This window comes from Centruroides vittatus, unplaced genomic scaffold (assembly GCF_030686945.1).
Source record: "Centruroides vittatus isolate TY-2023 unplaced genomic scaffold, ASM3068694v2 contig_409, whole genome shotgun sequence".
NCBI lineage: Eukaryota > Metazoa > Arthropoda > Arachnida > Scorpiones > Buthidae > Centruroides > Centruroides vittatus.
Window position 1 is genome coordinate 131458 of NW_027122221.1, and position 17295 is coordinate 148752.

General features: G+C 33.4%; 1 protein-coding gene across 1 annotated transcript in view; it reads right to left on the minus strand.

Moving 5' to 3' along the window:
* The window catches only part of LOC136976598 (syntaxin-like), a 65705-nt gene that overhangs the window by 46548 nt on the left and 1862 nt on the right, over positions 1–17295 (minus strand). The window contains exon 2 of the mRNA XM_067271928.1: positions 6528–6614. Coding sequence (XP_067128029.1) covers positions 6528–6614 — 87 coding nt within the window. The remainder of the gene's footprint in view (positions 1–6527; positions 6615–17295) is intronic.

Genomic DNA, 17295 nt, shown 5'->3' on the forward strand with positions numbered 1-17295 from the left:
CGTTCCCCATAATTTTGTCTGGCCCTGGAGCTTTCCTCCAGTTTATTTCCTGAAACAATTTGGCTATTTCACTGGGACTAAAGTTCCTGTCTGTATCAGTGTTCAAAGTGGGGGGCACTCCTTCCTAATCTTCATTTGACAGCGGCTGTCAGTGTCCTCGTGGTCCCGTGGAAAGAGTTCTGAGAGAAGGTATCTCTCTGTTATAGTTTCTGTGAAGTTACCATCAGCCTTTTTCACAGAGCACGGTATGTGCGTGTGCTTGTATTTATTGTATACTACTTTGAAAGGTTTACTCCATGGGTCCCTGTTGCATGCATTGGCACAGTACTCCTTCCATGAGGCAGACCTGGTGTCATTAATGAGCCTTTTGTACTCTCTTTGTGCGTTGGCATACTCCTGACGAAGGAGCCTCTCTGCGAGCGGGATTTATCATTTTGCAGAAGTCCCTTTTCATTTTTCTGACTTTTCTTCACATATCCTGGAGGCCCAGGGTCCACCAGGGGACTTTGTTTATTTGGTCTTTTGTGGTGGTTGCCCTGTTGTATGCCTGGTGTACTATCACCAAAAGTTCCTCTATTATAGAATCCAGCTCTTCCTTTGTTTGTAGGTTGATAAAAGGAGCTGGCTTCCATAATTCCTGGATTAGTAACTCAAAAAGATTCCAGTTTGTGCATTGTTTTCTAGTGACATTGCCTGGCAGAAGGGTGTGATATTACAGTCCTTATATAGTGATGGTCACTACCTGTAATCTTGTCCTCGGTAAAACAAGAGTAGATATCACCAAAAAGAGAGCAGTTGGCCAGGCAGATATCAATCCAGCTCTTTCCTGTAGGAGCAAAGAATGTGGGGAGCCTGCTTGTGTTAAGAGAATATAGCTGTAACTCCTCCATAAAGTCCCTGACAACCTGTCCCCTTGGGTCTTCATTTGGAGCAAACCAAATTGGGGATTTTGCATTAAAATCCCCTGCTATGAAAATACTGCCATGTTTAATTTACAGAAAGTTTCTTTCCAAGTGAATAAATTTATTAACCTCTTAGTTTATGCAAATTACGATGTCACCAACAGTTATGCTCTATGCAGCTGTTCTATCCCTAACTAGACTATAGGATGGCAACTCACTTTCTACTGAGAGATTAACCTGAAGAGATGAGTAAACTAGTTTGTTCCATTCATCTAAAAAGATTTTCCATAGACATCCAGTGTTGTGGCATGGCATTTCCAATTGCTGTTTTCAGCATTTCAAAACCACAGAAGGCCATTGGGCTGGTGTCAGAAGACTTTACAAGTACAGTACATCATGGAAAGATATCACCTCAATAATGGTTTTAGGCTTCCATCTCAGCATAGAAGGGGATGATTTTGCAGTAAAATTTCAAGCATTGTCCATGTGAAATGTAAATTTGGTCAACATTTCTGTACAAGTTATCAATAGATTGTACAACTCAGAAAAAAATTAGAATATTCACCTGACTTAAAGTTTAGTGTACATTCATTCACGAACAACACAGACTATGAAACACGATGCTTTCGATGCTACATAAACAGTGCTTATACCCATTAATTGGACAAATTAACTCAAACGTTTTTATGTTACAAATAGAAATGAAATGACAAAAAATAGAACAGTCTGACCATGACAAAAAATTTAAAATATTAGCAAAAACAGCCAGACAAACACACCATGTCTTTCTTCCAGTTTTATAGCCAGCCCTAACTTGAAGTAAGTAGTTTACTGCCACCAAGTTCTTTGATAATTGCCACCACTTTTTCTTCGATTATCGAGTCACTGACAAGTAGTCCTTTACTGCATTGCTGTGTAAACAGCTGAATCAAGTTTATCATTCTTGTGCTTTCACATAACTTTGCATTTTCCATTTGACATTTCTCACAGTCCATTTGACTAACATACTGTTGAAGTTGATTCTCTTTCACCTTTATGCTATAAATAGTGGCACATCCAACATTGTACAGTAGTGGATTTTCAGGAACAACCTTGCTTAACTTCTCTAATATTTCCAATTTCTGCAGGAATTCTAATGTAACATGTTTTCTTTTTGAAGCCATAATTGAAGGTCACCACACTAAGTAAGCCACTTTCCACACTTCTAAATCAAAACAAACTTCACACACATGTATGAAGTTTCAGTTTTGATAAGTGGCATCACACTGAATGGCTATCCATGTGATGCACTCTATAACACAGCCAATGGCCAGATTAGCAAGAGTCTACTGTAATTATCAATTTCTTCCAGGAATATAGATATTTCCGTTCTGTCCATAGGCAATTAAATGTAACTAGTAATGATGTTTGTGCTGTTGAGGATAAGTTGCAGAGCATGGTATAAAAAAATTTGGTCCAGACCAAATTTGCTATGCCAGTTTGCTGTAATGCTCATTGTAATTCATGTACACTCAAACCTGTTTTTGTGCGGTAGATAGGGACCGCATAAAAAAAAAGTCTCACGTAGAAAATACACTCAAACCTGTTTTGTGCGATTTTTTATTTGTCCGAGAGCAGAAAATGCAACCAATGTGGCATCAACGTTGATGTCATTTCTGGCAAACTTTTCCGTTTGGCCGACAACACCGACATTCCAACACGTCGAACTTTTCCTCCAGCCAGGAATATCTGTCTCCAACTGAAACAACAAATTTCTCAAAACAAAAAAGAGTGAAATTTAAACTCGTAAAGCTTTCTACTGCAATATTTATAGCTGTCAGATTTGTCGGAACTACAAAACAATCATGACGAAACTAAGGAAAGTTGTTATTAACCGCACAGATAAAAAAAAAAAAAAAAAAAAAAATCACACAAAAACAGGTTTGAGTGTATTGTAAATGGACTGTTATAAGACTCCTACCAAACTATACTAACAGCTGGTCCATTATGTGGTAAAGGACTATAGGGAAGTGGTCATCACCTCTGAGATTTGGAAGCTGTCCACTTCCAATTTGCAAAAACTTCTGGTTTGCTTATAATGAGGTCTGAAGCAGAATAGGTACAGTTTGGATAGTGGAAATGGGTACAAATGCCTGTGTTATAGAGACAGAGGGAATGTGTGGCAAGAAAAATTTCAGTATGTCCTATATGGTCAGCCTGTCCAGTTTTTATACCTGCTTGGACTGTGGCTGTTAAATTCTCCCAGCAGTATCCAGAGTTTTGGGAGTTGGCTTGAGAGATTTTAAGTTGCTTTGAGCTACCATGTGTACCAGAGGGAAGTAGATGTTACCCTCTGTTATTAGTTCCTGATGGCAAATTTGGACTGCTACTGTCTGGAGTGATGTAAATCAGAGAGATTTTTCTTCCTGGCACATGGTGTTAAGTCAGAGTTGCCACTCCATCATAAGCATCATGTGGCATAGTGGTCTTTGCGAAAAATGCTGAAATGTTTAAATTTAAGGATATCTGTAAATTTAGCCTTTGTTTCTTATAGGCACATGCAGATTGAAGCATAAGTCTGTATTAAGTCCTCATCAGTTTTGTACTATATTCCTTGATAATTCTATTGGAGTATTAATATCATGCACATTCAGGGTGGCTGAGCAAGTCTGTTCCTTGCTGGGCTCTTTTTGTTCCTTTCAGGCATGTTTAACTAAATTCAAAAACAAAAATTAATAATAATGAAAGTTTGCAGTTACACCTCTCTTGGTTTCAACTTTTAACCAGCAGGGGAATCTACAATAATGTTTAAGTATGCTGTAAAAGGCATATCTTCCTCATACACACCGGGGTGTATAATATATAATTAGAACTCACTTGTGCCTGTGACCGGTGTGAAATTAATTAATTCAAGTTAACAAACGTTTTCTGGACACCTTCCGTGTCCTTCTTCAGGTTAAACTGCTGGATTCTATTATTTTTAAGATCGGAACGGAGTTTTTTAAAAATAATAGAATCCAGCAGTTTAACCTGAAGAAGGACATGGAAGGCGTCCAGAAAACGTTCGTTAACTTGAATTAATTAATTTCACACCGGTCACAGGCACAAGTGAGTTCTAATTATATGCTGTAAAAGGCTCGAAAGCTTCCTATAGTTTACTCATACTTTAAACATGTGCTCATCTTATGGTATCTATGCTGTGAATTTAATAAGGTTTTTGAAGAATTTTAAAGACCAAATGTATATTTACCATTTATTTTGTTGTTCACTAAATGTAAGCTTATTTAATTGTTTACTTCTAATTTTATTGTTAAAATTTGTGAATTTATTTGTACCTTTGTTCTTATACAGTTTATTATGTAACAACTATGTAACAACTGAAGAGGAACAATATGAGTCCAAAATGCATTTTGTTAAAAAATAAAATAAAGAGAGTTATAACATACATAAGTCATTGTGATAAGTTTGAGAAAAACATCACTATATGCTTGCTAAAATAATCTGATGTTTTGTGCAGTTTGTTATTTGTTAGCTGTCATAGTTATGATTTTTGTTTTTTAGATGTCTTTGTTGATTGAGATTGTAAGACAGGTGTTTTATGTGCAATGTTCTCATTTTTGCAGCTGAAGTTAGCAGTTTTTGTCAATTGTATGGTGGACATGCTTTTTATTGCCACTCTCCTCTAAGGTTTTGGTCTAGTCTGTAAAAGGGATGATGATTTCTGTTTGCACATTCTGAAAAATTTTCTGTGTAAGTTTTTATATAATAAACATCCCAAAGCCCGATGCATAGATACTAAATCCAACAATCGCAGTGATTAATCGGGCTATTATTTTGTTGTTATTAATAATTAGAAAGTAAGTAATTTGGTATTAGGGTAGATGTTAGGTGCCATCTCTAATCTAAATTAATAATTATAATAATAATTTATTAAATAACTAAATAAAACCTGTTCTAAATTATTTAATAAATTATTAAAATGTTAGGACAGGCCCTGGCTCTAGACCAGTGGTATCCAAATTAGGCATGAAAAGTGATACTTGGGGTACACCCAAGTTTCCCTTCAAAATACTGTATGTGTCCCAAAAAAAAAAAATACTGTAATTCTAATTCAAAATGTAAATTTGTAATTTAATTTAAATGTATGTATATTGTTTAAAATAAATTATAAATAATTTGATTTTTGACTACTCTCACACACACACACACACATATATATATTATATTATAGGGGTACAACTTAATTATTTTAATCTTAGGGGTATGCAATCAAAAAAGTTTGGAGATGACTGCTCTAGGCTACTATATATTTGGGCTTCTTACTACTTTCTGGACATGTTAAAAATAATTGGGTTACATTTCAAGGAATTCTGTTTTGCTTTTTTAAAACCTATCTGACAACCTTAAGATTCTCACTAGACATATAAATAATCTGCAGGTAAACAGCATATTATTATTAATTAATGAAAATAGTGTTCTGTATATGTTTGCTTAATAAATTTCATCAGTTAAATGGAACACTAAGGACAAGTAGAAATTGTAAAAAAAGGAAAAAAAAAAAAAAAAAAAAGCAGCCAGAAATATTAAATCTCAGATAATTCAAAACTCAATAATTTGAAGTCAAATTTTTTCATCCCTTGAATTTCAAACAAACAAGGATTTCCTATATAACTTCTGTTCCATGCAACCAACCTACTCATAACATGTCAGAGCATTGGATTTCAGTTGCTAACCTGCTTTGACTGCTTAACAACTGGTAAAAACATTAGATGTTCTCTCCCTTTTCACATTTTCATTTTAAGCATTATCCCAGTTTGTAATTAAACTATTGATTTTTGAAATATTCAATCAGTTTAATTTTGAATCCATATTCTGTTCTATTGTTCTATCTACAAAAAGTCTTTAAATAAAAAAGTGTACCCTCAGCAGAAAGAATAATTACTAAAATCATCAAACACTGGCTATTTTGACATTTATTTGCTAAATTTTTCAGCCTAATGCATAGGCCATCTTTTTCATCCTAATGTGGTCTCAGCAGCCAAAGGTGTTTGATAATGATTTTACATACTTCAATCTATTTATATGCAATAAAAGTGTACAAAGCACAGAGAAGGAATAGTGTTTATTGTTTCAAGCCAACCAAGTGTAGGAATAGCCTGAAAAATTGAAATGATGTGTTAAACTGTCATAAAAGGCTGATCTGTACAGTTTTACATGCAAAGATATATAAAATTGCGTCTGGTAGATCAAAAACTCTTGAAAAATTTTCACTATCCGATGAGGTAACATATTCAATAACCCAGCACTGCATCAGTCCCAACAATGCTGGGTTAGCAGAATGTCACTGTGCTTAAAAATAACATTTAAAAAAATCTTTTATCTTAATGTCAAATAATTGCTTCACTAAATAAATTATAAAGAAACGACCTTTCAATATCAAGTTTTAACTGCTCAAACAAACATTTTCATTCACATAAATGGCCATCTTCAGATTCCAAAGATTGAACTAATATTAGTTTGATCTTTGGAACCTGAAGATGGCTGCTTTACATGGCCAAAAACATTTGTTCAAATATAAAGCTTTAATTGCTCAAAAGATCTCGCTTTTTTAAATATTAAATTAACATTTAAAACAAATTTTCTTACATCTTGGAAAAATTTTTTCATAAAGGTTTCCTCATTGTTAGGAATAATTATGGTCACTTCATTTTTATCTTCATAATTCTGTGCTTTCTAGAAAAAAAGTTAAGAATATTGATATATTCATAAGAATTTTAAAAAATAACTAACTTTAAATATTGATTCTCTTAACTTTTATTAAATATTTTTATTAATTTTTATATTTAAAATAAATGCTATGTGAACAAAATCCTATGTGAAACAATGCTTGAAGCATGAATTCCATGAAATAAACAATATACATTCAGAACATTCCTTGAGAAGTACTACAATCAAAATGTTCTCAAAAGGCAACTCTAAGAAAAGTATCTGGACAGCTGCTACCAAAAGTCTTTAAATGAAATTAACGAGTATATTGGAGATAATGATATTTGGATATTGGTGGATAAAACAACATATCACTACTTTGGAAGAAAACCGGCATAACTCAAAAAAAGTGCGATTTTTCGGTTATGTCAATCAAAACAAAAATGTAGTAAATTTTTACGTGGAAGAGTGTCACAAAAGTAACTTGCATAGGGAGCAGTTGTGTCAGTGTTGAATTATCAAAACCTACTCTAAAATTTACTACATTTTCATTTTGATTATGACAACCAAAAATTGCACTTTTTTGAGTTATTGCTACTTTAAAAGAAAACTGGCATATGCTATTGGATGATATATGTCACCAATGCAATGGTTGGAAGCCTAAAGGGCAAGGATCCATCCAAGTCACCTTATTGTATCTAAAATACTTGAAATACAATAAGGTGACAAATCATAAAACTAGCTCAATTTGTAAATGAGGCTTTATGATGCTGGATCTTTCCTGGCTACAGAATACCTAAAGTGTTGCTTATTCTAAAACTGTGCATCTGACCTGTCTGGTTCATGAATGTTGCAAGTTGCAGAAAGATCATTGAGCAACTTCCTGATGTGGATAGACTAGTATCTTCTGTAAAGTTTTTGTTAAGGCTATGATCAGAATACAATGGTTTATGGAACAGACATGACTTCCTCTTTCCTTGATCTATTGCTAACTTGATGGGGCACACAAAAATGCAGTTCAGTTTCATGCTGCACACTGGACTTGAGGTGAAACAGGTAGAGAACTCATTTTCAGAAGAGAATGCAAATTGCAATGATATTACAAAGAGGATTTTCTACAAAGCAAGTTGCCAATAACAAGTTATCTTGCATCAAATTCTACATTTTTGACAAAGTTCATAGAAAATTTAGAAAGAAAGGATTCTCCTTTTAAAAAAAGGCATTGTTGAGTTAACAAAATAAAAAATATTACAAGATCCAGGTCCTTCAAAAATTAAAAAGTTTGTAGATAAAACTTTGAGAATCTTGAAAAAAATTCTAAGAACAATTTCTGCATTCTTGCAGGAAAAAAAATGGAGATTCCACTGTGCATATTAACACAATCTGGTTTAGAAAGTTAAGTGCTAGTGACAAGTGTCAATATGAAGGAGGTCTTTTTTTATGTATAAGAAACCAGCAGACCAATGCCATAACTTTATTATAAAAGTTTCCTAAAAAGAATTTAATAAAACACACTGTTTTATTAAATTCTGTGACTAATACACTATTAGTCACAGTAATTCAGGATTTAAGTAAGTATTTTACTGCTATCATCGTCTTGTTGATTTTACCAAAGAAAGTTGCGGGTATCCAATATCCAACAATACAGGTTTGTAAGTTGATGCTTAGTCTTCTATAGTTAAAAAGAGACTAACATGTGCTAAAAACTGAGCTTCTAAATAGTTTATTCAGAAGCTCAGTTTTCCACTAATCATTGTATAGAAAAGAGGAAATTAGCAAAAATTTATCAACTTTCAAAACAAGTTTAAATATGTGTGTCCAAACTCTCAGCCTATTCAGACTTCAGGAGGCAATTAAAACATTCAACAACACTTATATCAAGAAAAGATGGGCAGTTCTGGAACCCAAAGTAACAGAAATGTATATGTCCTAAATTGATAGTAACATTACTAAGGTGCATTGCAAAAATAAAAGGTCACCCCAACTTTTTGGAATAATAAATTTTTTATCACATTTAAACAAAAAACTAGTGACAGAAATAAATGTAGATGTAGAAGAATTATTTATTTTATTTACAATTAAAATTAAAAATAAATTCTTTATTCAAAAAATTAAACATAATGGTGTTAAAAAAATATAACACCAGTTGCATTTTTAGTGATTTATCAAAAAAAAATTCATTACCTATAATTTGATAATTATTATTTGCAATTGAATTTATATCATCATTAATTGTTGTGATGTCTCTACCCATTCTTAAAATTACTTTAAGTCTTAAACTGCCTTTGAGGGTAGCCAAATAAGGGTACTACATCAGGCTGGAAGTTCTGCTAGAGCTATTGCAAAGTAGCTGAAGAAATCTTGTGTTATAGCAAAATATATTTAACTTAGTGTGCAACATGGTAAGAAAAAACAAATAGGATGGCCTTTCAAGATTTTAGTGTGGTTCTGGGGCATTTCTGGAGCCTCACAATATTTTGTACTTGTGAAAATCAAAGTGATTATTATTTATGATTATTATTACTCAAAGAAAGAGTAAAAGAGCATCAAGCAGCTATCAGATTGAGTATTATGATGTCATCATGGTACTTGCATAGTAGTGAAGCAAATTGTAATATCAATATTGATAGTATTCTTTTCTTTTTAATAATATAAAAATTTTGTTTAAAGAAAAACTTAGTGTGCAACGTGGAAAGAAAAAACATTTAGAACATTTTTCAATAATAAGTAAAGATGATATAAATAATATTAATTTAGATAATGGCATTAATTAATGTTGATGCATGTTTAGATAATTTGTAAACTATAAATATACTACATGAGATTAAGGAGACCAAAGAATTGTCACTTTGGTGAAAAGCATTTGATATGTAACTTATAATTTGTATGATTAAGTATAAGAATTAAAATAATCCTTTCCTGATTTAAGTGTTGTATGAATTTCTTAAATCACTTCTGAAGTCAGAATAGGATGCAAATTTTTCTCTCATATTTTATACAATTTCAAATCATTTCTGATTGCGTTGAATAGTTTTTTAAGACTTTTTAAATATAGTTTCATAATAAAAATAATAAAAGGAATGTCAGCTCTACCTGAATATCACAACAGTTTTATATGGGATCTATGAATTTCAATATATAATATTTTAAATACTGTATAATATATAAATAAATTATTATTATTAAAATATTTATTATAAGTTGCAAAATTATTTATTTTAATTATGCATTTTAAAAACAGAATTTTTAATCTGGATTTCTACAACTACAAGTATTATATTAGGAATGTTATCAACAGCCTGATATGTTATACTCAAGTATGAAAGCTGAAAATCATCTGATCCTGAATGACAAACAAAATTTTATAAGAAATATTTGGTGGGAAACAAACAAGATATATTAAGATTTTTAAAGATATCAGGAGTCATAGCAGTGACTCCCCACCAAGTGAAAAATTCACTGACTGACTACACTTACAGGAATCAGAGTTGTTGATTTTTGGGGATTGATTTCTCCACCCCCAAACACCTGAAGTAATTCTGAATATCTCGTTCAAAAGAAAATTGTTTTCTTAGGTAGTGTAAAAAATTTGAAGATTTTCTGTAATGCAGTTGCTGAAACATAAGCAATTAAAAGTTCAAAAATCATTAAAAAGTTGTATTTCTTCTTTTCTTCATTTGGCACTGCAGATGCTCTTAGAGGAAAAAACTACTGGCTCTAGAATGTTCAAATTTTGAACTAAAGCTTTTCTCATTATCAGTGAGGTGCTCACAAAACTTCTGGGTCAATAGGCCAAAGTTCATGGGTATTTTCCCCATAGAGCTAATTCAGTTTTATGGCTTAATTTTATGCTTATAAAGATAAAATTTACTCAGAATTACAAAAGTTCAAATTTATGCAAATTGAAACTTTTTGTAATGATTTTTCTAAACAGCATGTTGAAAGCATTGGTTGGTGGTCAGTGGTGTATTTGGTCAGTGCTGACTGAATTGAATATTCAAAGAGAGTGATTGGGAGAGCATTTGGTTGAAGCACATTGTCTCCAAAAGCCGACTAAGTCGTATGTAATCGTTTTATGTCTTGACTTAATACAATTATTAAACAAAAACAATTGATATCCAAACATAAACTTCTGAGATGTAAAAAATAATTACACCAAGTAAATATTTATGACAATTTTGACAATTATGATGATGGTCAAAATTTTTCTTAGCAGTTCTTCTTTGGTAAAAATAAGCTTGGTACTTGAAAGTAATATCCACAAGATTGTACCTGTATTATTGTTTTCTACATTTTACCTCCAAGTGCTAAGCTTATCTTTACCAAATATCATTTTCCTTCAGTTGTTTACAATATTTTTGATATGCAACCAATACATTATAACTGAGAAGTAAAATGTAAGTTCTGTCCATCAGTAAGTACACAAAACTAAAGCCAACAATGAAAATATCCATAAATGGTCACTTTGTAGTAAGACACCAAATTTCCACCCGTAGTCATTTGACACTCAACATAAACTTATCAAATGGGGTTGTCACAATTCCAGTTTTAGACAGTACTATAAAAACATTGCAGTGAGAGGTTCCACATCAATCATTGGAAGATTGATACTAGCATCTCTCTCTCAGCATAATAGAAGAAAAATATTAAGAAACTCAGAATTTCAAGAAAAAAATAGAAGCAGAATAAATCAAATGAGTCAATGTGCTGGAAAAATTGTCAAACAACCTGCTTACAATGTTCAGATATCAATATCTGCTTACTAAATCCAGTACAAGCATAGTAACAGATCTTCAATAATTTTAAGCCAAAGTAAATAGCTTTAATGGAATATAAGCATTAATCTTAATGTTCTAGCTAGGATTTGAGAAGTCTCGACATTCTCAAAGTCCCGGGACACGAGACAACCCACAATCAAAGTCCCAGGACTTCGAGATTTCTCAGAATAAAATTAGAATTGAGTTTATTTTTGGCAAGATATATCAATAAAAAAGCAATTTTAGTAAAAATCAACATTTATTGAACATAAAATCAAATCCTAACATTTATAACGTTAATTAAAGTCTAAACAATTCGTATGTTTAATTCTTATAATCATAGATTCATTTTTGATAGTAAAATCTTATAATTATAAAACCAACTTAGTAATCATACTAATCATTAATTATCACCACCTGGTCTCTATTCATTAGTCGTATAAATAATATAATAAATTAGCAATTAGACTTTTGTGATTTAATAAAACAGGCATTTAAAAAAAATCAGAGCATTTACAGCTTTGTCTGACAATCTGTTTCTGATTTTTGTAATAATGCCAATGGACAAGGAGAACACACTCGTTTTCAACAGATGTCGGTTTTATTGTGTTTAAAGCTTTATAAATTAGTTCCAAACTTTCAGTACGTTTTCTGGTTGCTTCAAATAACCGAAAGTCCTTTTTTAATGTTGCTCTTGATCTTTTCGCAAGAATTTCGGGTACATTTTCTTTGATTTTTTAATTGCCTGTTCCCATTTGACTTTGAAACGACTCATAGGGTTTGTCATGTATTGTAGAGCTACTGGTATTGGGTTCGGCGTCCATTATTTCCAAATCTGGCATTTGGATACGAGGGATATTTTCAAAAAGTCTGCAATACAGATCTTCCGCAAAAGCAATAAGTGCAGTTTTATTCAAATTTGAAGTAAAAACAAAATCCGTATTTTGCGACTGACACAAGACAACCACTCACAGCACTTTACCTCATAAAGTGATATTGACGACTGACTGACTGAGCTGACAGTGCTGACACAGACAGTCACAAATGTCACAATCTCATAAACAAACGTCACAAAATAACAATATGGCGGCGAACGTATTTATTGTGTACTCACTCAGTACGTTACGTAGCAGTATCAAGTAATTACTCGTTAAGCTAACAGATGGCGCTCTCAATGACAGAGTGCAGGAAGCTAATAAACTTTATTATGACCTTTTAAAAATTAAATTATTGCAATACAATTTCGACAAGCATGTCTCAAGTCTTAACCCGAAAGTCCCGGGACCCGAGACAATTAAATTTAGAAAAAGTCCCGGACCCAAACCCTAGTTCCAGCACTTTTAAGCAAAAACACTTATTTCTAAAGATGCTGACAAACTGTCAGAACATAGCTACATAGAAAAATTAATGTAAACAAATCTACCAGGCCTATTAAGTTACAGTAAATAAACACATCAAATGTTACAGTTAAATAATCCTTCATTAAAACCTTTAACCAGCATGGGGTATGATCAAATTGTGTGCGCAAACGTTTTTGGTTCCCTCCTCAAGCTACGTTCTTTGTAACGATCCGTTAAAACAAAGACCAGCCATTTTTGAAATGAAATTTGAACTAGCGAACTTCGAATCCAACAGGAACCATGAGCAATCCAGTTTCAAAAATTAAAGTCATTACATAATGATCGTATCTTACATAGATGGTTTATGCATCTTTATATGATCGTATGGCAAGGATCTTTATAATAATTGGGGGACCTCATTACACATTTTCTACGACTTCTGACTTGCTGATACGGATTTTATTCATATAGAGATACATAAACCATCTACGTAAGATACGATCATTACGTAATGACTAATTTTCAAAACTGGAACACTCATGATTCCTGTTGGATTTGAAGTTTGCTAGTTCAAATTTTGTTCCAAAAACGGTTGGTCTTTGTTTTAACGGATCGTTACAAAGAATGTAGCTTGAGGATGGACCCAGGGAGGGAACCAAAAACATTTGCGTACACAATTTGATCGACCCCACGCTGGTTAAAGGTTTTAATGAAGGATTATTTGTATATTTCTCTGGTGTGTGTCGATTATTTGTTTGTTACAGTTAACATAGTTTGTCCTGTTTGAAAAAGTAAAAATTCAGATTAATTACTTTGAAGAAAATGCAAGGTAATTTCAAAAATATTTAAATCTTGTCTATCTGCAACATCCTTAGATTGCATCCTAGTATCTTAGTCAGTATTTAGTACTTACCTTTATTTGGCAGTTACTCTTTAAAAATAATACTACATCAGAACCCTGTTTATTCAACTCAAATGGGACCAGACCCAATCTGCATGACTAAAAAATCAGATAATCCATAAAATTTCTTTATATAAACTGTGTTATTTAGGTTATTTTATTTTATATTTCTAATTTCTTCTCCACCATAATAACCAGTTTATTTTAGATGTCATTTTCACAACAAAGTAAACTTCACAAAAGATTGAATACGACCGAAACTCAGAAAAATAATAGTAGACGAGACAAGTGTTGAGTGAATAACAACTCACAAGGTTGGAAACGATAAAGTTATTAACAAGTCAACTGCCATGAGAGAACTTTTAACAGGATAGAAGCAATTTTTTATAATTGAAACACTTAAAACATTAGAAAAGACTCAACAAGGTTTTAAGTAAACTCAAAGAACACTCCCACAGAATGCATAACAACGATCATCAAGTGCCAATTCATAGAAAAGAAGTCAGAATAGTCTTGTTTTCTTATAAGCTTCAAAATTACCTTCTGGCAAGAATGTACTTAGGAGTTCTTTAATTTTTTTCATGTTTATAGATTTTTCTGTACCTTTCATACTTCTGAAACAAGGATTGTTTCACAATCTGGATGAACGAGAAATTCAGATTAACAAGGTTCCACTGTATACATTGTCACTATACATGCATACTAACAATAAGATTTCTAGAAAACAAACACTTACACATATTTCAGTGATGCTTTCTCTATACAGTGGAACCTCGCTTAACAGCACCTCGCATAATGAGTGATTTGCATAACAAGCAAATCAAATTTTTAAAAAATGATTCGCTTAACAAGCAACATTTTGCATAATGAGTGACGAGGAAAAGAGACGTCCCGGATAGTGCACTGCTCCATCGTGCTATTATCTGTGATATTTTTGTTGGGTGTACTATAGATTACCCCCTATGGAATTTCAGGACTGATTATATATTGGAACTCAGGGGACCAAGACGAGTTCAACGGTACCCTATTTTTGGACCGGAGATGAAAAATAAAAAAGTTATCATACTTTTTCACTTACCATACTTTTTTAATGCTCCCATGAAGATGGCACCATAGTTGCTAGTACTGCCATCTTGCGGTAAAGTCTGCAAACCATGACGTCGGACTACGGTCATCTCCAGTAGGGTTAAACATGTGATACGAGAGCGGAGAGAGCGACGCGACTTCCAATCATCGCGCAATCGCCATTTCGATGAATGTTACTTATGGCAGCAAATGTGGCGGCCGTTCTGACTGTTCGTGCTCTCGACTGACCTCCCAGAGGGGAGCCGCCGGCAGGCCGCCATGTGCTAAACGTCACTAGTTATTGATTCATGGTAGTTATTGAACAAAGTAAACAAAGGGGGAGGAAACATCTACTAAAGGCAATTTTAATGGCAAGCGACACGACTCCCGATTGCGATAGCGAGGCCGACTTTGTGGTGAGAGCGACGCGACTCCCTATCATCGCGCGATCACCAGAAAAAAGTATGATAACTTTTTTATTTTTCGTCTCCGGTCCAAAAGTAGGGTATCGTTGAACTCGTCTCGGTCCCCTCAGTTCAGATATATACTCAAAGTCCCGAAATTCCATAGATAGTAATCTATAGTATCCCCTTTTTGTTTTCTGCAAATCAAATTCGTATTCCAGGTTGGCTCATTCCATGCTAGATGAAATGATGATGATTCACACTCTTTAACAATGTATGTTGTATAAGTTTCTTTGAATAAACATTATACATAAAATGCCGTATTTACTCGTGTATAAGACAATCTCGTGTATAAGACGATCTCGAATCTGGGTATAGGACAAGACATGACTTTAAAGATCAAAATAAAGAAAATTAGATTTATTAATACAATTCTAATTTTATTTTGTTTAATCACAAATAAATTATCATCAAATGCATGTATTAAGGCAAACAACCATGTTTTCTTGAAGCTATCGCCTTTTGTCAATTTGGACTTGCCGTCCAAAGCTTAGTTACAATTCTCCTCTTTCACTCTTACTCCACAAAGCATCATCCTCTGATCTGTCGAGTGAATTTAAAATGCAGTATCTCCCAAATGACTGCTATCAGCTTTCGAAGAATGCTTTTCCACGCACCTGATAACCACATAGCAAAACAAAAAGATTATAATGCACGTGACAGGAAAAAATTTATGTTTAATGATTCAGAATATACAAATATTCATTAAAAACACAGATTTAACAAATATGAAATAACTACATTTATAATCATTGCTAAGTGACCAGCTATTTTCAGATCATTTTCTTTAAAAGCAACATTTACCTCGACAGCACTCTGCCATAATAGCAGCATGAACTACGGTTCACAAAAATTATTGCAAAAAATCCTTCACACACACGTATAGGAGCTAGGTTTTTGAAGCAGTGAATAAAAACCTCGTCTTATACTGAGTAAATACAGTATTTGAGTATTTATTTTTTTTTTTGGTATGAAATACATTATTGCATTTTACGTTAATTTCTACGGGAAAAATTGTTTCACTTAACAAGTGTTTCACATTACAAGTAAGGTTCTGGAACAAATTATGCTCGTTAAGCAAGGTTTCACTGTATAAATAAATAACGACTAACCCGTTACAAAGCTATACATCCACAAGAGCCGAATTATCAGGCTAGAGTTGGCTATAATAAATAAATAATTAATAAGACAATTTGGCACTAGAGCTTGGCGTTAGGCGCCATCTCTTACTAAACTTAATAATTATAATTAAATTAAATAAATAATTTTAATAATTTGGAACTGGAGGAAAAGAAATCAGCCCGAAGCGGGACTCGAACCAGCAACTTCTGCTATCCGTGCAGACACGTTACCAGTTATGCTACCCAGACCTTCAGTCCGATCGCCTCCTCCAGTATATATAAGCTAACATGACGACCATCGACGGTCATTACAATTGTCTTATTAATTATTTATTTATTATAGCCAACTCTAGCCCGATAATTCGGCTCTTGTGGTTTCACTGTATTTTATAAACTCCAACTATTGTTAGTGAAGTAAAATTACTCTTCACTCCGACACCAAGGATGAAATACTAAATACTGAACCTGTTACCGGTGTAATTTGCATGAAAAAATCTTCTTTCCACAAACGTTTTCGAGCTTTCCAAACAGCTCTTCTTCAGGTAGAGAAAAGAACGAGACATTTAAATAAAAACCGAATCTAAAAATAGAATGCAGATGTTTAAACAAAAATTACGGAACTCGCATATCAAACGAACATTAAGGTGGACATGTGCATTCGTGCGCCGATGTTGCTATTTATAAATCATTGTTTATGAAGGCCTGCCACGCTATAGAAAGATTAATCTCATCCTTCCGATTTATACATGTCGTCCGGTGGTTAGCCTTACAGATGGATATAGCTTCCCGCCATTTTAGTTGGTCCAGGTGGGGCATAGTGTCGATGATGTCAGCTTTGTCGAACTCCGGTTCTATATCGGGATCAGATGCAAAGGTGGTTAGGGCCATGGTGTACCGCCCGTGCCGAAGGTCCGCCTGATGTTCTTGCACTCTGGTATTTAAAGATCGCTTGGTTGAGCCGATATATACAAGGCTCTCGTTACATCTGTTATCTTTCAGCGGGATAGAGTACACGCCAGGAAGCCTGCCACGGACTGGACTGCCTTTTTCATTTCTGAGG